The 23,244-nt window shown below is 32.2% G+C and overlaps 1 protein-coding gene across 1 annotated transcript; it reads right to left on the bottom strand.

Annotated features, from left to right (window-relative positions):
- Window positions 1–3,623: 3,623 nt before the first annotated feature.
- LOC118182108 (uncharacterized) lies at window positions 3,624–13,311 on the bottom strand. The gene is made up of 2 exons (XM_035351396.2): window positions 13,075–13,311; window positions 3,624–4,941 (listed from the first exon to the last, which is right to left on the bottom strand). Exon 2 carries the CDS (start codon window positions 4,928–4,930, stop codon window positions 3,947–3,949), a length of 984 nt encoding a protein of 327 aa, XP_035207287.1. The 5' UTR covers window positions 4,931–4,941; window positions 13,075–13,311; the 3' UTR covers window positions 3,624–3,946.
- Window positions 13,312–23,244: the final 9,933 nt, after the last annotated feature.

The following is a 23,244-nucleotide window of genomic DNA, read 5'->3' as shown; positions in this document are numbered from 1 at the left end:
TTGTTTCTGCTGTTGACCATATTTAGTCATAGAGCCACATATGAAGGACATCATGAATAATCATGAGCAGCAATTGGTTAGAGAACCTTGAGCACAAAGCGTGACGAATGTCTTTATGGTTATCTGTAACAAAACTTTGATCAAGGAAAATTGATTGTTATATAAAAGTCAACAATAATTGGCATAAATTTTATCAATCACACAACCATCTCTTTTCTTCTTCTTACAACCGATTATTATGCAGTCATTTTTAAAATTACAGTTGTCAAAAGATGTATACTTCCTTTAGTACTCCTGCATGTCGTAGATGCATTCGAAAGAATGTCTTCTTTGGCATTTGATCGTTTGGCATTCGTTGTTAAGAAGAAAAAAGCAATTAGGGGGGAAACAAATCTGGCAAATAAGATGTATAAATCCCGAACGAATTTATTTCTGATCAAAAAAACCTTTATTCATAATGCGACATCAGGCCGGTTCTTCGAAAAATGCTTTTAAGTCCGCTTCCATTACAACACAAACTGCTCTATCTTGGATGATGTCACTTTGTTTATGTCTTCTATAGTATAAGTATAGAAAGTTTGTACCGCCCTTTGAGAGCCAAATTCAAAGGCTGTAAGCTTTATGCACGTGGTCTGACTTTTCCTCGAACTTTATGAATACAGGAGTACTTCATAATTTTACGCAGCGGTTTTAGTGTGTTTCATATGATTTAATTAAGTAACTGATGCGTTAATTCATAGCATACTAGTTAAATATTGGTCACTTTAACTTTTGTTTAACTAACAAATCTTTTCTTCACAGAACGATTGGCTGCGCTGAATCATGTTTAATGAATTTTGAAGTAGAATTAACATGCAATAGTAATTTTAATAATATATTTTAATTAGTAAAGTAAAATAACAGTATATCTTTTAAAAACTCTTTGTTCGCCACGTAGTATAAAACAACATTTACATAAATAAGTTTAAAAACGCAAACAATACAAACAACACAACGTTAAATAACGAATAATATTAGGAATTTTGCATAATGTAACATGAACGGCTTCAAGAAAAACAGAAACTCTGTCGGAAAAATAAGACTAAAATCAACTAACATTTTACATGTTACTATTTAATAATGGGGAAAAGGGCTATCTCACTAAGTTGGCGAGATATCGCCAAGCGGGCAATGGTTTGGTAATGGTCGCCAAATTTGGCGACTATTTGACGACATTTTGGTGCGGTCCTTTTATAATTGAAATCAATACTATAATTTAATAACTATATATAACTGTAACCATAAGCGGCCCTTATGAGGATTTTAACCATATATGCCTTCCAATAATTTAAAGAAAACAAAGGTAATAAAAATTTCTCGGCGGCCGAAGAAAAACTATATAAGACCGGAGAGAGCACCACTTCTCAGTTTCTCAATTCAGAGCAGACTTCGGAGCACTGAGAAATCTCCGTAAGAGCTTCTTTCTTTAGATGCGTTTTGCATTGCGTTATGTTTAACGTTATAAGTAGTTTGAAGTGGTAACTACTAATTGTGCTTTGTTGTACTGAGAAGAGCTGTGCGAGGACTTTTGTGGAAAGTTCCAGAATTGTAAAATGTTTATTCCCTAAAAACTAAATTCTATCAAGATATCAGCGGTTCTGTCTGCATTCAGTCCATTAAGAATCCGTAGGCACATAACAATATAACAGTGCATACGTATATATAGCTTACACTTTGTAGGTTATTATTTGAATTAACCGTTTAAGATTTGGGTACTTATTATACCTTCTGCTTTACATATTTCTCTTCATAGTGCAAATGAGATAGCTAGTATTTATACTGAGGTTTTTGGATTTTAAGACAGAGCGTGTTTCTGGTTTCGAGTGCACGCTACGTATTAGTTTCTGCCTACTCTAATAGGTTCAATTGTTGGGCTTTGTTTTATATCGCTGCCGACAGTTGGATTTTGATGCTCCGGTAGAATTACTGAGACACCTTTGAGTAATATTTAACTGTGTAATCTTTGACAACTGTTCTAACTTATGGCTGATATTTTGTTAGCACAAGTAAGTGTATTATGTTCCAAATGCTGTTCAAATAAAAAGGTTATTTAAACCTTCTCAAGATTTTGTAGTTACTCCAGACATAGCGATAAGTCACTTTACATCTATCGGGGTTAATGGACTAATTACTAGTTACAGATCGAGTAAAACCAAACAAATTAGTTATAATAAGTAAACTATTTAAAGTCTTAGCAAAAGTCGCTGGGAGATTCATCATTATATCCTTGAGCATTAATACAATAGATGTTCACTTCTATTTGCAAAGTTTCTTAAAATAAGAGGCAGAATTTTAAGAAAATACGACAAAGGAGTGTTTTTAAACTAACATTTTACATGTCGAGCTCAGAATAGAAGTTCCAGTTATAAAACTGTTCATTACAGCTTTAATTAATTAAAACCAAAATGTTCTATATTCTCAAGTGCAAAATTATCTCTGATAAGATTAAAAACCAATTTCAAAAAAGTTTAGTTGGGCTCTTTATGAAACGTCCACCTGTAAATTTATGAAGGCTATTTTATGTAAAGCAAAGTTATTAATTGCCAAGCTGACCATTTCTACTTCCTTGTACGACGTAAAGGAAGTATTGTAATCACGAAAAATTTCGGGTATCATATTTCATGACGTCTGTACGTACGTACGTATACCTGTATCTCTCATAACTCAAAAACCAGTAGCCTCAAAACGTTAAAATTTTGTATATAGGACTGCTATAACATGTAGTTGTGCACATCCCTTTTTGGTTGTAATCGGCTGCACCTAAGGTATATACGTATATATATATATATATATTTAATCAATATTTTTTTTTATTTATTCTTATGTGTTGGTAAATTGAGCATTTTTTGCTTTAAAAATTATTACATTATGTCCGGTTAAAGTTCTTATCTTTAGTTAATTTGCATGCGATAGTTGTAAAAGTATCAACAATTTAAAAGTTGCTTAAGGGCGGCTAAGTCTAGGTTTTTTTTTTTTTTTTTTTTGTTATTGTTTTTACCATAGCTGCTATATTTGTTTACATTTGAAACTTAGCAGAACAGTGAATTAAGTGAGTTTCTGCGCCTTCAGTGTCTTTTTGCCGAGTGGGATCAAAAGGAAACTTTTAGCTTTGTGATCCGAAAAATTTGCCTTCTTGCTTGCTAGCTGAATTGCTTGTTTTTGCGTAGAAACTCTAATTTTAATTGTAAAAATTATTTTTTTTAATTGTTTTAACTGTATTTGGTGTTTTATGTTTTTCTATATCTTTTAATTTTTAATGACGATATTTGGAGGTTTTATGTATTTTTGCCTTGTCGTGAAGTGAGAACTAAGTTAATTGAATGAGAAATATATCTCTGATGAAATTAGTTTAAAAGAAATGCAGCAAAAAATGCGTGTAATTTAATATTCTGTACAAGAAAATTATGTGGTGTCTGCAACAGATTTTTTTTTTTTTTTTTTGATAGATGCTCTCCAAATTCATTCTGAATAGCTTTTTAAATCCGTTATAAGCTTTGAAAATGTCTTCGATAAACTTGCCCTTGAGTATCTCTAAAAATGTTACATATAAAGAAAATGAATTCGTTTCCTTATTTAGGAAAACTTGTTTATGTAAAGAGAATTAAGATTTATTTTTCATCTACACATTTCACTAGAGAATGGAATTTAAAAATATAGATAAAAAACTCATAAAGCTTTCTTTTCATGAACACTTTTTTGCTGTTATTTTTTTTTTCACTGAAGGCTTTAAAGCAGAACAAATGTAAAACAAAACGGGAATTAATGGTTCATAGCTAAAACTTAATGCACATTGATTAAAGGTACATAATGTAAAGGTGTTACAGATAAATACATTTAAACGACATTTCCTTTTATACAGTATCCAACTTTCTTATCACATTCAAATTTTAGCACAAAATATTAACTTCTATCCTTCTTCAGATGGCAAAAAAGTTTCTTTCTTGTCTTCGGTGACATCAGAGCCCGTCAAAACGGAAGATACTGATTCGAAAGTCATAGCAAGGGATTCTTCTATTTGGCTTTTTGAGCGAATTCTTGAACCATATATTGTTTCACTAAGCTTACGCATGAAGGTCTGGGAACTTGACTCACTCTCTGGAGCAGTCTTAGGTTCAGATACTAAGTCTACACTCATCCTAGGTTGTGACATCCTACGCAAAGAAGTAATAGAATCTGAAATAATCTCGTCTACAGCAGTCTTGGAAGCACTTTCAATGTCAGTTCCAACTCTGGGGTGTGAAATATTGTGCTTCTTCGATTCCCCATCCAGAGATACTCTGGAATCTGTTTCACTGTCTAATGAACTTCTGGAATCTGTTTCCCTGCCCAAAGAACTTTTATAACTTGATTCCATGCCCAATGAACTCTTGGAGCCAGATTCCTTGTGCAAGGAAATCCTAGAACCAGAGTCTCTACTCAAGGACCTCTCTGGACTGGAACCTGACTCGTCCAAAGAAATTTTAGAGCCAGACTCCTTGTCCAAGGAAGTCTTGGAACCTGATACTCTGTCCAAGGAAATCTTAGAACTCGACATACCATCAAGGGGTATCAAATTAGACTGAGAAACTGATTCTTCTATCCTCTCAGTGGATGGAGAGGTTTCAAGAATGATTTTATGTTCAGTAACTGAATCAGTTAGGAAAGGAGCAATCATTTCTTCCACTGTGGCTGCAGAATCAAAAGCTATCAGAGATTTCATTCTCTCCACGTTTTCCTTAGGTATTTGTGTTTTAGTTTCTTCATACCGTTGCTTTTCAAGCTCCCTTTCGTGCAGAGCGATCAAAGAATAAGCTAAGTATTCAATTGGCCTTTCTGGACGCCGTATAGCTAAGTCCGTCAGAGCCTCACATAGGTACTTTCCAACGGCCATTTTCAAATACTCTATATCCATTCTCACACTACCTAAAAATAAAAGGAATTATGATAAATTGAAAAATTATTTAAGAAGATTGCACAAAATACTTATAAACTCCTATGTTACTAACTATGCGCCTATGAAATTTTCGCAAATAATCGAGAACAAATTTGGACTTGGCATACCAAAGACACGTAAGCAAAGTTTTCGAAGGCACTTGGTTGTTGTTCTGTAGCATGCCACACTATAGTAAGCACGTAAGCAAATTTCTTGAAGTAAGCACGAAAAACTGTTATAAAGATAAATATTTATAAATTTACACAACACTATTCACCAAAAAAGAGATCAATGTTTCAGGTGTTATTACTTTCTTTTATCAATTACTTATTAGCACAAAATAGACGTTAATTCCGAATGGACGACGTGTTACTATAAACGACTCTAAGCGACGTATCAAAATTGTTTCAAATTGTTGCCACCCAATGCGATCAACCTGTAATATAACGAAATTAAATAATGAAGAACCTGCATGACTGTATGCACGTTTCTCGCACTGTGAAAAACCAACGGTACCTAGAGACCTCAAATTTTGAATATCGTAGTCCTCCACCTGAACATGGGCACCTGGAAGCCTGAATTTTAAGCTTGTTTTATTACCTATTTCCAATTTTGTAAAACTTTAATGAATTTTTAACAAACTCGACGATTTCAAAGTGAGCAGTGGCAATACTGTAAGGAATAAAAAAAAAAAAAAAAAAACTTTTTTAGATCTCTAGATCGCCCCGCAGTCTATTGGAAATTCTAAAGATTCGCATTTTGTGATTTTTCTCTTGAATCAAATTTTATATGGCATAAGCACCAAGAACGCATTATTTACTACACAAAAAATACTACTAATAAAAAGGCCAAAAAAATTTTTTTTAATCAATCTTAGAAAGAAAACCGAACATTGAAATAATAAATTGAGAAATGGTGAAGCAAAAACAGAAAAAAAATGCGAACACTTAGAGTTATATTGGGAATTCTAAACATATACTCCTATGCTGCTTTTAAAATTTCTGTAATTTTGCTGTTGAATTGTAAATGGAATAAGTACGAATAAAATGATGCTTAATAATAAAGCTAAAATGACAAAAAAAAAGGGTTAGTAGGAGTGAGTGTAACAACAAACTAGGGTTGATCTTTGGATTATGGTAACTTGGCGATTTTTGGCGAAAATTTGGCGACCAACTCTGCTACAGCAAACCTCTATTTTTTTTTTTTTTTTTCGCCGCCATTTTGTCTTCACGAAGTAAAAACATGTTTCTTTTCTTTTTATTTACTGAACACTTTTTCCAACAATCTACTAGCCGAATTACACTTATGCTAGAAATTTTATGTAACAAAACTGCTTAATCATGACAAATATTAACTGCAAAATTGGGAAAAAGTGCACAATCGCAAACTCCTTGCGCGTTTTTCAGAATAGCACATACACATAAACCATTTACACGTCGACATATTTTTACTTAAAAAAACATCCCAGAATTGCACAAAAATGGCATTGCACACACTCTTAACTTTATCCATCTACACTGCTATTTTCTCATAAATTACAAAAATTTGCACGAAAATGCAAAACAATTTTGTGAATCTTTAAACTCGGTAAAAAGAACATACGAGGGCCATCCAGGAAGTAGATTACGTTTCCGTCTGTGTCCGCTAGGGGCGGGGCTAGCGCGGCCATCTTGGGGTCAGAGCGTTGCGCAGCTCAGTCTGCATCTAGCCGTGCTAGTGAGAGGTTCGTGCTGTGCTCCGTTCAGATACTGTGACGGTTTGAAATGTCTGCGTTAATTGAAAATCCCGCGAGCTGCGAGGTGCGCTCAGTAATAAGGTTTCTGACTGCAAAAAACTGTAAACCGATAGAAATCTATCGGCAGCTTCGTGAAGTGTATGGGGACAACATTATCACTGAAGGTGGAGTGCGTCAGTGGGTCATAAGATTTCAAAATGGCCGAACCAATGTTCACGACGAAGATCGAAGTGGGAGACCCAGCATAGTGACCGCCGAACTTCTCGAAAAAGTCGATGCTAAAGTCCGTGAAAATCGAAATTTCACAATAACGGAACTTTCTTTGAGTTTTCCACAAATTTCGCGAAGTTTGTTGCACGAAATCATCAGCGAAAAGCTTGGTTACCACAAGTTTTGTGCAAGATGGAAGGCAAGAAGAGGTAACGAAGTGGTTGAAGGCGCAGGCGGCCGAATTTTTCGACGAAGGAATTTCCAAGCTCGTACATCGCTACGATAAATGCCTTAATTTGCATGGTGACTATGTAGAAAAGTAGTATTTGAGTGTGGCTTTCATCTGTATATAATAAAATTTGTTTCCTATACTTTGTTTATTTTTTTATTCCAAAACGTAATCTACTTTCTGGATAGCCCTCGTATATGAAATTACCTGATCGCGAAAAAGTATATACCCTTTCCAAGTATGAACATTTCCACGTATAAAATAAATAAAATATCCAAAAACTTTTACCTCTAAATTATCTATTATATTATAAACGTCACCAACGATTTCATACCGCAAACAATACAAATGGTTACAAATACTTAGTGTCAAATATTTAAATTATTTCCATGCACGTTTACTTCAACTGAAACGTATACCAAATTCCTACAAACATAAAATTCACAAAATAACTATCATTTAATTAAAATATCACTAAACCATGTTACACGTCGACTTATTTTTACTTAAAAAAACATCCCAGATTTGCACAAAAATGACATTGCGCACACTCTTCACTATATCCATGTACACTGCTTTTTCTCATAAATTAGAAAAATTTCACGAAAATGCATGAAAATACTCAACGTATTCTACTCAAACGTATTCCAAAATACTACAAACATATAACTCACAAAATCACGATCATTAAATTAAAATATAATTCAATTAAAAATCACTACTTAAAATATAAATAAGCACATACATTAAATTAATAAAAATTAGATTACAATCCTAATTACTTTAAACTAAATCATTGCTAATAACAATTTTCCAATAATACCATATTAATTTATTTACTCCTTATATTTAGAACAATGCATAAAAATAATATCCTCAAATGATTAAAAATACTAACTTACCTAATCTTCAGAATCTTCATTACGTGGCACGCACACTTCCCTACAGAAAGAGTTCCAATCGGCTGCAGTACTACTGCTAATTTCTAAATCCGAAATCCAGTAGTCAACTGGCAGTCTATTCACCCAGTAATAAGAAATTGATAAAATTTCACCCATACTCAAACTACTTTCAGCAAACCACGTACCCTTCCTTACACACCGTTTCACAAAATGTCCATTTTCACCAGATTTCTTGCACCGCCATTCAAACTTATCTGTAATATCCTTCCTTTCACACAATCTCAACTTATTATTATTATTATCAGATAAACGTATTAAAAATTTAGAATTCACTTTACATAGCGCCATGCAATCCGAAAATTAATCAACAGTATTTCACACAACACACAATGAAGCTTAATACAAAATAATATAGTACTACAGGTTTTCCAAATTCCCCCCTTTTTCGATTAAAAAACTGTAATTCGTCCATTAATGTCACATGACATATCTCATGATCTCTCATTTCTCTCACAGAAAATAATGCGTAATCGGAAGACTCAGGTGTTAGAAACACTTGTAGCAGGCACCCGGGTAGTAAAAACCCATCCTGTGTCAAATTCGTGCGAAAATGGCATATCTTTCCTACCCTAACGTTAAATCGTTCATAGTTAGAGATGAAAATCTCGTGAGGTTGCAAGTTATGAGTCTTCAGACACGTCGTTGAGCTAGTTCGTAAGTTCGGTGGTGTAAATGCAAAAATGCTGTATGCAGCGTCCGAGTGGCGAGAACGCATTCTGAGTAGAAGTTGTCTCAGGAGGTCACCCTCCCAAGTACAGACCGCGTTGCTGCTTGATTTCGGTGATCAGACGTACTTTGGTGCGATGGGTGGAGCTGTAATCGGAACTGAGTACTTCTCACATTATTACCAAAGTCCTAGGTAGTAACCTTTATCTCCTCCAAAATGTCACCAAACTACCAGTTACCATATTCCAAAGATCAGCCCAAACTGGTAGATTCCGAACTCAGCGAGAGCCTGAAAAACCTTAACAAACCCTTTTTATTTTATGCATGAAGATGATAACACTTACCGCATAATTTGAATTTTTTTATGGATAATAAACTGATTAAAAAGTTCAAGCAAAAAGCTAAAACAAAAAAATTTCCGAACAAAATCCATGAAACTATCACTAGTAATAAAAAAGATATCTTTTATTTAATTTCTTTCACAGAACAGTGCGTAAAATAATCTCAGTTTAATCGCCTTTATATTTAATTCTTCCACGGTTAAAATTCTGAAGGTTTTATAATAGACAATAATTCGGTTTTACTAGGAAATCGATACATGAAATTCATTATTATTTATTTAAATAAAACTATGAATCTTGACAATTAAATAGTATTCAAACTTATTTTAGTTGAATTTATTAAAAAGACTTGTGTGAAGAAATAAACCATGAGTAGCATCCAAACCTTTCAGCCGTTAGGAGTGAGGAAATTTGCTTATTATAAAATTCCAGATGCATTTCTTTTGAATTTTAATATCATAATTATATCTAGTTAATTTAATTTTTCGAATCTTTGTAAATATGAGTACTTTCATCTTAGTGATACGACTACAGAAAGGAGCCAAATGTTGGTCAAATAATTGGTCTGGTAATAGTGATGCTAACATTTGTTTGCTGCCCATATGCGAGAAAAATAAAAAAATATAAAAAGTATTTTAAAGTATTCTCATTTTCGTCATATTATATAGGTTTTAATAATTCCAACTTCAGATCTAAATTATGCTGCATTTATGAAATTTAATAACTTCATTCGTTTTCGTATTTAAATGTGGGTACTTTTCCGTTTTGCCGGCGCAAGCGATAAAGTCGCCAATAATGGTACAACCGATGCCAAACGGAATATTCTCGCTGGTAACCTTTTAAGCCTCATTTTCAAAACAAGTCGCAGCTTTTTCTTATCAGATTGATTATTTCTTTCAATACTGGCATATAATTACATAGAATTTTTATCAGATAGTTCAGTTTTATGTCTACTGCCATTTTCGGTAATTAAGTCAACCAGGATGCAATCACAGCGCTTAACCCGAAGCCGAAAATATAGAAAAGGTAAAGTCAAGGGTTAAATTCATCAATTCTAACGAGAATGCATTAGCGAAGTAAAGCACTGCAGTTTTACATAATTTCTGAGTAAGCTATTCGTACGAATTGAAATATTTCTTGCATTTAAACTTGTGTTCCAAATTAAGATTTAACTTGAAATTAATGTAGATAATTACTGAGAGCATTAGATTTTTGTAGAGTAGTTTACGTGAGATGAGATCGCTTGGTGTCACGTGATATAAACCGGCGAATCAGGATGTTGAACCATGAAAGCATAGTAAATTCTTAAATTAATGTCTTTTTACAAATTTATTGTCTTTATTTATTGGCTTTTTATAAAATTTTAAGCGATATTAAAATGTTTATGCCTTCAAAAAAGAAATTCTTAGAACTAACCTTTTTTAAATATTTTTTATGTGCATACTGTATGTTGTCGTCAATAAAGTCTGCTTGGCGAGATTTGCGCCGGCGAAACGGAAAAGTACCTAAATGTGCGCACATTTTATTCAGTATGTTTAAGCGTTATTGCTGTCAAGCGATATTAACCAAAAAGCATGTCAGCCATATTAGCCAGCCAATCGCCGTTGTAAAATCTTCCAAATGGTTGGCTACGGAATGCAACGCGATTTGCTGATTTTAGCTAAAATACATAAAATTGGATAGGTACTCAAACATAAAATTGGATAGGTACTTTGTATATTTTAAAACACTAAAACAGAATTTGTATTTGCTATACGATATGACACAGTAAAGTTTGTATGAGGGAATTAAAAAATTTAAGATATTTTCTTTCCTTGAATATCACGAACGTGTGTAATCAATAAATTAAGAATTGTACGACTCTAAAATCCAAGTTCTAAAACCGATTAAAAACTTTAAATCTCATGTTCATTAATAATAACTTTATATTAATTTTGAACACTTAAATACAAGCAATGAAACATTATAGGTTTAAGTATGAAGGTTAAGAAATTTAAATTAGATAAATAAAAACGCATCTTAAATTATATGATCAAATATGTAAAGTAATGAATATGGTACAATATGGTAAATATGTGGACTTATATTTTTTACATGTATACTTCTTTTAAGTAAATTTAAGCATCAAACACTTCTTAGCGATATTTAGAAAACAAATAAAAAATAGTGGCTAACAACTAGCTATGTAGCTTAAGAATTTAGCACAAAACTTCCTCTACGAAGCTATTTATCCTAAGGCAGATAGATTGCGCTGGTTTACTTTACTATTATCAATCAACACTATAATTATTCTGGTGGCACTGGTTCTGATAAGGAAAGTATTCTTATTATTACTATCACTATTTTCTGTTGGTATTTATGGTTTTAGCTACGATGTGTGAATAAAACTCAAATTACGACTTTGAGATCTAGTGTAACATTACTAAAAATATAATCACTAGTGAAGCGTTACTAAAAATACTAAACTTTTGTTATGTTAGCATATTGACTATAGTTTTTTGTGGGAAAGTGCAGAATCGCCCACTGCTTGGTGCGTTTTTAAGAATTGCACATACTCGGTACACATCGACTTATTTACACTTAAAAAGTCAAAGAAAATTGGCAAAAATTTAATTCTTCTTACTCTTGTAAAAAGCGCCAAACTAATAAGTAGGCGATTCTGCACTTTAGCCATTTTTTTTCCTAAGCATGAAACAAAGAAAAATCAACTGTGTTCACGCCCGACTTTGCCCACTCAGCTGGCAATTTGAAAAACGGTGTTTCGAATTCCGACCAGGATACAGTTAAATTTTTCAAATTGCCCGATCCAAAATATCTAACTACTCGCGGTATAAGTGGTTAGCTGCCGGAAATCACACGCAAGGGAAGGTAATAGTTCCTAATATTTTCTCTCCATTTAATTGACAAGTGAGGAAAGGTACGAGACTTGTGGCGAAGAGCTGTTATTCACCACATTTTTATTTCTACCACCATTGCAGACATTAGATAGCAGGAAATCTGAAAAACTCAACTACTACGTTATCGCTAGGATTCGAATCACAGATCTTCTTATTTCCAATTGGATGCATTAACTTGCATGGAAGGATGCAATATTTCTTTATAAATATATATAGCTATTATCAGATTAGGCTGTAGTCTAGAATTGGGTGCCTCTTCGATTGGCGACAAATTTTGTTCAATTTTGGCGATGAAACCCCATTTCTGGTTACCATGATAGTTTTTAACTTTGTTTTAGCTTCCTGATTTTTTAAGTGAAATTAAATCGATGTGTACATGGGAAAAGTTAACGCAGCCCGCAATGCCTAGTTTCTGCAGTTCTCTGATAGTTTTTGAGTGAAAATAGATAGATGTGTACATCGAGTTTGTCTAATTCTTTGACTTCTTATTTTAGTATTGTGTAGTGACCATCTTGAAATTGTGCCTTCCTGGCGCCGATCTTGGCGTCAAAAAAGAATCGCCAAAAAATAAAGGGCACCCAACTGTAAACTTTTACCTCAGGTTAAATCAAAGAAAAATCTTCATAAATTTCCTCCAAATTTAATACCAAAATGCCGAAACTGTACTGGCCATCATACGTCGTGTCTGCCTATTAATTTTTTCGATGTATATATTTCCTACAAAAACTGCACTTTTAATAATCTGGCATTTCAGTTTCTTTTTTTTTTTTTTTTTGTTTGTTTTTTTATGTATTTCCCGCATTTTGGTAATAATATCTTCTTTGCATCATAAGTGAATATTAAGAAATAACAGAAATCAAAAGCCCTACCATCTGAATGTCCTCAAAAGCTTATCTACATCAGAAATTTCCCTCCTAAGAATTTAACGAGCTGCAAATTGAAATGTCATAAATAATACAAAATGTGTAATGATAAAGACTTCAATTCGTGTCATTTCGCATGCATAATGTAGTATGTTATGAAAAAAACTTCGCAACAAACAGATCAAACTCGTATTACGGAACAAGTATACGTAACACTTACTTAGTGAAATATATTTCTTCACCCATTTTTGTAATTGAAACTAATCCTTTATGAATAGCTGAGAGGAAAGATCATCATACAGGAAGTGAAGCCGAATTTCAGTTCTAAACTATATCCTTGCTTTAACTGTTTCTTACACTGGCCACTGACCCGAATAATTCAAGACGCAGCTAAAACAAACACACCATTTCGCTTCAGTGGAATCATTCAAAAGAGAGACGTTGAAACCGGCCTTGGAAGATGATTGGTCAAAGCTTCAAAATTATAGCAAGCTTCTTCTATCAACAATGCAGAACATGTTGCCACTCGCGGTCTACTTAGTTTTTATAATACGAATTTATTTATTTCGGAGAACTTTCTCTCTGAAACTTGGTATATTTCTTGATTCTTCTACAGCCAGAGATTTGCTTTTAATAATAATTTCCTCTGTCTGTTGCTATATTTAAGCCTTTTTGATGTCAATTGTTTCACCATTAATAATTTGGGCGAGCAAGAATGGCAGCTTAAAATAACTGAGTTTAATTACAAAATACCCATATCTATTTTCATCGAACTCTTTATACAAAAGTTATATTTGAAATTGTTTTAATGGATCGTTCAGACTTCTACATTGCATTATACAATTCTAATTATTTTTGCAGTATCAATAAATAAAATTAAGATAATAAAATATGAGCGTGTACATATTTTCTTTAATCCTCTTAAGTTATTTCAGACGATATGAAATCACGTGATTCATATTGTAACTTAAGCCAATGGAAAGAACTGTTTAATAAGGCTATGAAGTAAATTATAAATTTTGTATGTCTTTTCTTAATTGAGATAATATTAATATCCTCTAAATTTTGGACAATCATTAATTTGACATACGTTTCTGAATAATAAATAATGTAAAAGAGTTCTCAAAAAGTTAATCAGTTGACATCATTGATTATGGCAAATAATAGATACCTTCGTGTGTTTAATATGAGAAGCTGATTTACTCAAATTTACATAGAAAAAACCAAAGAAATTCCAAACCCAAGAGGGAATAAAAGACAATTATTTTCGATATTATCTTGGTACAGAGTTCGGGTAACTTATTCATTTAGCCACTGATGAGTACACCAGAGTTTTAATTTTCATCCCCCCCCCCAAATAAATAAATAAATAAGTAAAATGGAAGGTGTCTTTCTTAGTTTCGGTTTTACTTGCTGAAGAAAAAATGACGTTTTAGTTTTTAAATTCGTATAATATAACAATCCCTATAACGTCTTGTGATGTTATTTTGACATCATTTTACATAAAAGTATTCATACAGTTCATAAATACTAAAATAAATTCTTCAATGTAAAGATTAATATTAAAAATCCCGCATGAAAAGATGATTTTCGTGATGTTTTAAAAATTATATATCATTTTTCACTTCCTTGTACCAAGTAAAGAAATAAAGTAAGGAATCGTGAACATTTTTGGGTATCATATTTCAACGGAAATTCCCATTTTGACTATTGTTTGCATGATGTCTATACTTACGGGCAGAATAAAGGTTCAAGTTTTGTACATGGGATTGCTATAACGTCTAGATGCGCACCTCGCTTTGTTATTTCAATCGGTAGCACCAAAAGTATATATATATATATATATATATATATATAAACACCCACCTTTATTTATATATGTATACCCACCTTTATTAGGCAGATTAAAAATCCTTACAACGGTCCTTATTTTCTCAATCTTTGATCCTATTCATACCCTTAACTAGTCGTATAATACGAAGTCCACGAATAAAATAACACGAAAACAACGAAGTCGACATAAATACGACTTCATCGTATTTTAAATGACGAAACTATTCATGTCTTTCGGATATTCTAAAGATATGCTGTTTTTAAATATTTTACGATATTGCTGTTGAATTGAATTTTATATGGTTTACATGTGAAAAACATATTTAATGATAAAGGTAGCGCACAAAACGTTAAAAAAAGTCCCTTTGGGCGTAATATAAAATCTGAAAGATTTCGAAATTTATTTTTTTCCTCCACCCCCTCCCCGTATTCAAACCGCAAAATGTTTGGGAACCGCTGTTATAGTCAACAATCAGTAGCTAATTTAAACAAGCACACTTCTTTAATCCTTGCTTCAGAGGATTATAGCAGTTGTCTTAACTCGACAGCCAGCTGGCCGCAACCTGAAGCGATTTTACGCGGCCCATGAAATACACTTCGATTATGTATTTGCTGTTAACAGGGTGCTTATAGTTTTACAGACGTAGAGATACTGACTGAGCTCATGTGGTTGACCGTAACTGAAGGAAAAATAGATAGAATAAACAGGTTGGGGATTTGTCGTGTTTAGGTATCTGACTACGTGATTGGTTTAAAGTCCTCCCATATCGGTATAATCAGCAAATTTAGATAGCCATCCGACAATTGGTGGGGCTTTAGTATTCTGAGTTTTTAAAATTCTTCTCCGCCTTTTATTGACTTTTTACTTCTGAAGTATATATTTTACCTTGCGTGAGTCACTAATTGGTAAACTGTATATATAGTCGCACATTTCATACTGCTGTATAGTACAAACTAATGTACGATTAACAAAAACTGTCTATTTACGCTTGTTGTTAGATCTACATTATAACAGTACCTGTCGTATAGAACTCTGTATAACATTTTGAATGTTCCGGTACTTACATATAATCCTGTCGACCGCTGGCAGAAATGCCAGTCGTTAATCGCCAATCATTACTGTAGAATTTTAGAGGAAGTAGTCATCCATAATTAGGATTAAATAGTGTTACTTGGTCGATCGATAAAATAATACATAAGTACCTATGTTGTTTTCATACAAAAATTCATCTTTTTGAATTAAAGTTCTAAGTGCAAAAATTATTTTAATTAAGAGGCTAAACTGCAAGCCATGTCCTCAGCAAAGGGTAAAAGAAAAGTGGACAGTAAAGGAAGTGTTGAAGATAAATTGGAAATTATGTAATTTTGTGGTATCGTGTGCAATAATTTTGTATATATTTTATTTGTAGTAAGTAAATACTTTTTCCAAATGAATATAGTTCACGATACTCTTAAGAATGGAATCACGAAGAATGAGAGAAAAAAATAAAATTTCTGAAGCGTAGCTTACAGCAACAACAATTTTCGCTAAAACAATTAAATCTATAGTTAGCAACACTTCAGTTAAAGTCCGCTCTCGTGCACTTCATTGTAAAAATATCAGTTGCATTTACCTATAGCGAATTCATTAAAGACTGTTTGATTAAATTAGCTAAATAACAAACAACCTAGCAAATAATAATTATAACAAAAAATATTATTTTTTTCTGTCAATATTTTAGCGGAAGGCATTAACTAAATCTCTAATGATTTACGATATCAGAAACAAATCCATACAGTGTTCTAAGTAGCAGTTGATGAGAGTACTAGCATCCAAGATACAGCATAAATTTCCGTCTTTATGAGAAGTCTTACTGGTTAATTTTAATTAATTGAGGAATTATTGAAAATAATTCTGACGCTATAGTTATTTCCAACAATTCCTATGAAGGGAAAAAAAAGCAGGTGCACGGTATATTTTTTCTTAATAAAAACTGTAATAGACATAAATAAATTAAGTTCATATACAACGGTTGAATTTATAACTGTTTGTACAGCTGGGGGCTATAGTTTGTGGGGGGAAATGGAGTAGCGGTAAAATTCGAAATAAAGTGATCAAAGAAAATTTTCAGGATAATTTAGTTTTTTTCCTTTGTATTATTATTGGTTATGTGTATTTTGTTAAATAGTTAGTGAATAAAAATTGAGCATACAATTTCTTTAAAGTTCAATTTTCGGAAAATTTGAATTGATTACGATTAATACTTCATATTAAATATTCCTCATTATCATATCTCATGTGTATGTATGTATATATTAATTTCAAAGCCAAAAAGAAAAATCCCACAAAAAATCTATTAAGGTTGTGCAAATTGCTGCGAAATTAATTGAGATAAAATATAAGAGAGTATATAGTATGCAAACTTTGATCGTTTGACAATGAACAGCTGTCTAATATTAAAGAAAATGTTCATAAAACAATAAAGTCGTTTCGAAATATCACAATAAAAAGTTTAGAATAAAAATCCGGAAAAGCTGGAAATAAATAGAACTACTTTAGTATAAATTTATATGCAAAAACATTTTCCTTTTTGTAGAGACAAGTAAAAGAAATTATCGACTGAGCCGCGTTCATGATCTCCTGAATCTAGCTGAACAACCTCATTTTTGCTTCCTTCTACGAAGTAAAGGAAGTATTCTAATCACGAAAAATTCCCGGTACCATACTTCAACGAAAATATCCAGTTTGACCTCTATCGAATGCAATTTAACGATGTTTTTGTAACATCTGTACGTAAGGACAGAATAAAGGACATCTTATTCCCAAAACGAATTATAAAACTAATTTAAAATGGATTCAAAAGAGATTTTTTAACGGGGTCTGTACGTTTGTACGTATCTATCTCACATAATTCAAAAACGAGTAGCCTCAAAACGTTGTTGAAATTTTTGTATATAGGACTGGCTATAGCATGTAGTTGGGCACCTCCCTTTTTGGTGGCTATCGGCCGCACCAAAAGTATATAAATATATATACCTATTCTGTTACTCGTCTCATTGAGCTCAGTTTTTTTATTCTTATATGTTGGTAAATTGTGCATTTTTTGCTTTTAAAATGATTGAATTATATTTTCCTTGTCTTCTGGTTAAGGTTTTTATGCCTTTAGTTCACTTCCACGCAATAGTTGTAGAATATCAATAATTTAAAAGTTGTTTAAGTGCGGCTAAGTCTAATTTTCTTACCATAGGAGCCAGATTTGTTTACATTTGGAACTTAGTAAGCTCGTATGATTAATTTGAATGACGCATTTTAGATTTACAGCACTATTTTTAGGACACATAGATGAAGTTCCCAAATGAAATAAAAAATATAAGAAGTTATAGTGAATTAAATTTAGAAGTTTGCTTTCATATCTTTTATCTTACATATATATATATATAATAAAAATAATTTTAGAAATACTGATGTAGAAACACTGAGACGTAGGAAAGCAGAAATACTGATGGCGCAGCACACACATAGTACAGAGCCTAGATCCATGTTGGAGAGGAAGAATTCTGATTGCGTCAAATACTAAAATGTTGAATCCATAATGACTAGGAAACTTGGCAGTCGAAGCGGGATAAACTATATATTTATTTCAATTGACATTTGTGGCCAAAAAATTTACTTGGCACTCTAGAATAAAATACTCTTTCCCTCCAAAAGAATATAAAACTGCTTTAAAAGGAATTCTGGAGAGAATTTTTCGTGGCGTCTGTACAAACATATATAGGTACGTACGTACGTACGTATCTCGAATAACGCAAAAACGAGTAGCCTCAGAACGTTGAAATTTTGTATATAGGACTGCTATAACATGTAGATGTGCACCTCGTATTTCGGTTGCAATCGGCCGCACCAAACGTATATAAATATTTTTATATATATATATCCACTCTGTTACCCGGTTCAGTGATCTCAGTTTCTTTACGCTTGTATGTTTGTAAATTGTACATTTTTTGCTTTAAAAAGGATTGAATTATGTTGTTCTTATCTTCCGGTTAAGGTTTTTATGCCTTTAGTAAATCTGTATGCAATATTTTTAGAATTATCGTATATATATATATATATATGTAAGATAAAAAATATGAAAGCAAACTTCTAAATTTAATTCACTATAACTACTTATATTTTTTATTTCATTTGTGAACTTCATCTAGTACCTGTCCTAAAAATAGTGCTGTAAATCTGAAATGTGTCATTCAAATTAATCATACGATCTTACGTAACCCTTAATGCAGATGCCTCTTGACCAATCACCAAATTGTAAACCAAAACTAAAAAATGAAACTTTTGACTCTTTCCCATCTTTCTATGAACTGATGCGTCACTTTCGCTTGTGCTTTCCTCTTGGCCAGACGCCTTTTTTCATTCATGTGTGTGCTGCTACATTCGCTTCTATGGCAATAATATCAAAAATTGTAAATGTTCTTTAATAGGCACGAGTAGAGTGCCATGTGAATTATGGCCACAAAATGAGAATTTAAGTAAAAAAAGGAATTTAATCCTGCTCAACTTCTCTTCTTCAAAATGAATGGATGCTTTAAGCATCAAGTATCTGCGCAATTAGTATTTCTACGCATCTACGTCACAGTGTTCGTATTTCAATGCCTCCAAAATTGTTCTGCCGTTACATTCTTCGGCCAGTTCTAATTATGAAGAAATCTACACGGGTTTGTTATTCTGTGTTCACAGTGAATTATGGGGAAAGTCCTGTTTCACCGAAAATTTTAATGCAAGTTTGTGAGCCTTTATAATCAAACTTTCATCTTTTCATCTCGAACCACAGTTTCATTACATATATATATATATATATATATATGTAATGAAACTGTGTTATATATATATGCGTTACTAGTACAAATATATTTGTTCGTAACGTAGAAAGTGAAAAAGAAGGCCGATGCATGATGAAGCTTTATTAAATTTCAGTTAGTGCATAATGCTAATTAATGCATTACAACTTGATAAAGGTTTACAATGAGCATATTTATATATTTTAAGATGCAAAGACATAACCAAATTTAAAAAGAGCTAATTATAAATTTTACTCTTCACTTTCCATTGCAAGTATTCATTACATAATCACATAACCATCCATCAGAATTTCATACTGTTTATATTTATTATTATTCGTAATCATTCAATTTCATAATTGATCATTATAAGGTATTTTTTTCCTTTTTTTCGCGTGCCTTGGTAGTATAATTGGAACTATACTGTACTTAACGCGTATTCGAGTGGTGAAGGTTTCGAATCTCGGCCAGAGCATTGCACATTTTTCATGTCTCCTGCTACAAAATAACAAATGTCTCTATATAGCCATTAATATTTTTCATACGCATTGTAGCAATATTAAAAAATGCTTATAATTATTATATTATTATTATTTATATTAAATGAAAATTACTTCATTATTAATTCCGTTTCAAATTATTTCCATATTTAATATTAATTCTGAATGTATTCAAATTATAATACTTGTCATAATGAATGTTACCAATTAATATTTTAGAAACTATTAAAATTAATGTTTTAATTTATTCTACATAAAAACTGAAAAATAAATCTCTAACAATATAAAATTTTAGCTTGAAATCATTCTCATAAAAAAAAATTTATATACTTAAATTCGCCATAATATTTGCTTTACTATTTGATAATATGTAACATTTTTATTAGCAGTATTAATTTATCGATTAATTAATTTATTCAATCATTAATTTCTTAATAAATATATCTTATTAGCAAAACTACAAAATCATATGAAGACACAAAATTTATAAATTCAAAACCTTAATAATTTATGAACAAAAGTAACTGAATATAAATTTACAAAAATTTATGTTTAAATAAAATTTTATAAGAAACGCATCTCCGCAGCCTAATTTCCTAAACAATCCTCTGAAAAACGAAACAGTCTGTAAAGCGAAGAAAAAGAGGTTTATCAAGGTTTCTCCCAATGGAAGCAGCGCGCAGAACAAGGAAAAACGCATTCTTACATGCCAAAAACGTTAAATCTGAATTTGAAGAAATGAAGCAGATGCTGAACGAACATTACCCAAACGAAATAAAATTTGGTCTAGAAGATTACTATGTAGCGTAGGATCTTGTTAGGTACAGTCCCATCAACCATGGACTTATCAAGATTTGTATCTTCTAATAAATTATGTGCAATCAGATGCCTTAACGTTAGTTAACACCGCTGCATTCAGCTTGAATACGCTTGCATGTAAAAATCGAATTAGTTCCGTAAAAGGGGGTCTTACAATGATAAAATCCAGTAAATATGTCCCCTTGCGTTAGAAAGAATGACAGAAAAAAGAGAAGGTGAAGCACATTGATTCTGAATATTTCATTATAAGAGTATTGGGATTGATGTGGATATAATCGCTCAATGAAATTTCAAAGGATTATTTGAAAAGTAACTATAGAATCTATATAAACATGAGTATATATTGAGCGGTTGTGCTCCATGTACTATAAGTGGTGCTTTCTGAACAGGTTGGTAATCCTGAATTGAAAGCAGGTTGTTAATCAAGCTGGTGACTCTGCGGTAAGACGATATGTTTCACTTCTTTTTGGTTCATTTTTTGTTCACTGCCACTGAGCGATAGCCATGCATGTGCTTTCGGAACGGTGTTAACTTTAGAGTCTCGTTAGTTGAAAGCATTTTGCTTCAACATGGTAAGTGAACCTAGATTGTGAAAGACCGGTTTTTGTCAGATATCCAGATTTTCCGTCAGATCACTCTTTCTTAATGAGTCATAAGAGTAACTTGCAAGATTCTTCGAGAACAACACGAAACAGGTACAGACGTATCTGGATTTGCATGTAGACCATTTCTAATAATAACTGTAAAGAAAAGATTATTTTATATATTGCTGTACTCGTACATGGCAGGTGTTACTTTTGAACGCGATGTATATTAAAAATTATGCAGACGAAAAGAAATATCTGGGACAATGCTTAGCTCTTGGGTGAAATTGAATATCATACGCTACATCTTCATTATTATAAATGTCCAAGACGTATCTGTATCGTATTTGTTAATGCTTTCAAAGAACTAGTTCTCTTCAGGAAATTTTCAGTCGGCTCTCTGGTGATTTCTCCTCCTATTCCCACGTCTTAGAGGAATCTTCTGATTACTGCTTGTACAGTCAGATACTGATATATTTGCATATGTGCTAACACATACATGCAGATAAGGAATATTTATCTCCAGTTGAAGCATCGTTTCTTTAGGCGAAAGAAAATGGGAATATTTTAATGTTAAGAGCTTTAAATCAAAAGGCAATACATTTTTCCTAGTCTAAGATGATAAATTCAGTACAATGCTTTTAACAGTCCGTAGGAAAATGGTTATCGTCTCCTAATTCAATAATAAATTTATATCTGATATTATTGGACGCATCTAATTCTATAAGAAGGGTTCAAATCAATTTCAGTAAATATCCAACAGTGTTTAAAGAATGATTCACAGGAGATACCACAAGCAAATATAATCCAGAGTCTAATATCTAAGATTCTAATTTATAATCACAAAATTATTGAACTCAAAAGTGAGTGTTTCACTTCTTGCGTTGCCACTTAGCAATAATAAAATGCATCTATTAAGATCGGAACAGAGTCTGTGAATGCGAATGCTAAAGTAATGCTTCTTTTTTTTAGTGTTTTAAATTTTATGATAGTTTCTCATCGAAAAATTTTATTTGTAATATCAGTAAACTGTAAGATAAGATAACTCCAATTGTTGTGAGTATCAAACTTTTGTTAATTCGTATCATGTTAAAAATCGTAAGGTACTCTACCTCCATATCGCATAAAATCTTTAGAGGACAGAGAATGCTTTCATCAGTAGATTTTCCTGAATACATATCCATGCAAACAATTCTGTACAAACGCTGGTAATGGGCTCTCACATTCGTAAAAGTCTGTGGAATTTTACTTGCAGAGATAAATATATTAAAACCTGAAATCATGCCAATAATTAAAGTAACGGTTCCTTCGGATATCCGAATAAATTTAGGTGCTGTAGGTGAATACCCAAGAAGCAAAGCAAGAGCTTCGAATATTTTTATCAGGAAAATACTTAAGATTATAAAAATAGGGAATGCGTAACATTCCTCCAGTAATTTGTATCTTTGTAAAATTGAATCATATAACTTCAGTTGTTTCATCAAGCAATGAGGAGAAACGGATACCCTGCTAAAATGAGATTGTAAATTCGTATTTAATATGCAGCACAGGACATTATACAATACTGTAAATAAACACGGCACCAAATAAAAGCTGTAATATATTGTAGTGCTTAGGAATATTATTATTAACTCCAGTACTGGATTTAACGGAAAATTATAACCTAATAGCCAGAAGTAAAAATAGCCCATGTGTTTTCGATAATGCAGAAAAATTGTGAAGATAAGAGAAAACATAAAAGGTATTGCAAGAACAGCTAACAAGCTCACATTAATTAATCGCTGTCGCAAAAAATTTTGTTCTTTTTCTGAGTACCTCAAATCGTTAAAGGAATGA

This window comes from Stegodyphus dumicola, chromosome 6 (assembly GCF_044657685.1).
Source record: "Stegodyphus dumicola isolate Sdum_Otavi_A_Nest chromosome 6, ASM4465768v1".
Lineage (NCBI taxonomy): Eukaryota > Metazoa > Arthropoda > Arachnida > Araneae > Eresidae > Stegodyphus > Stegodyphus dumicola.
This window is presented reverse-complemented; position numbering and strand designations above follow the sequence as displayed.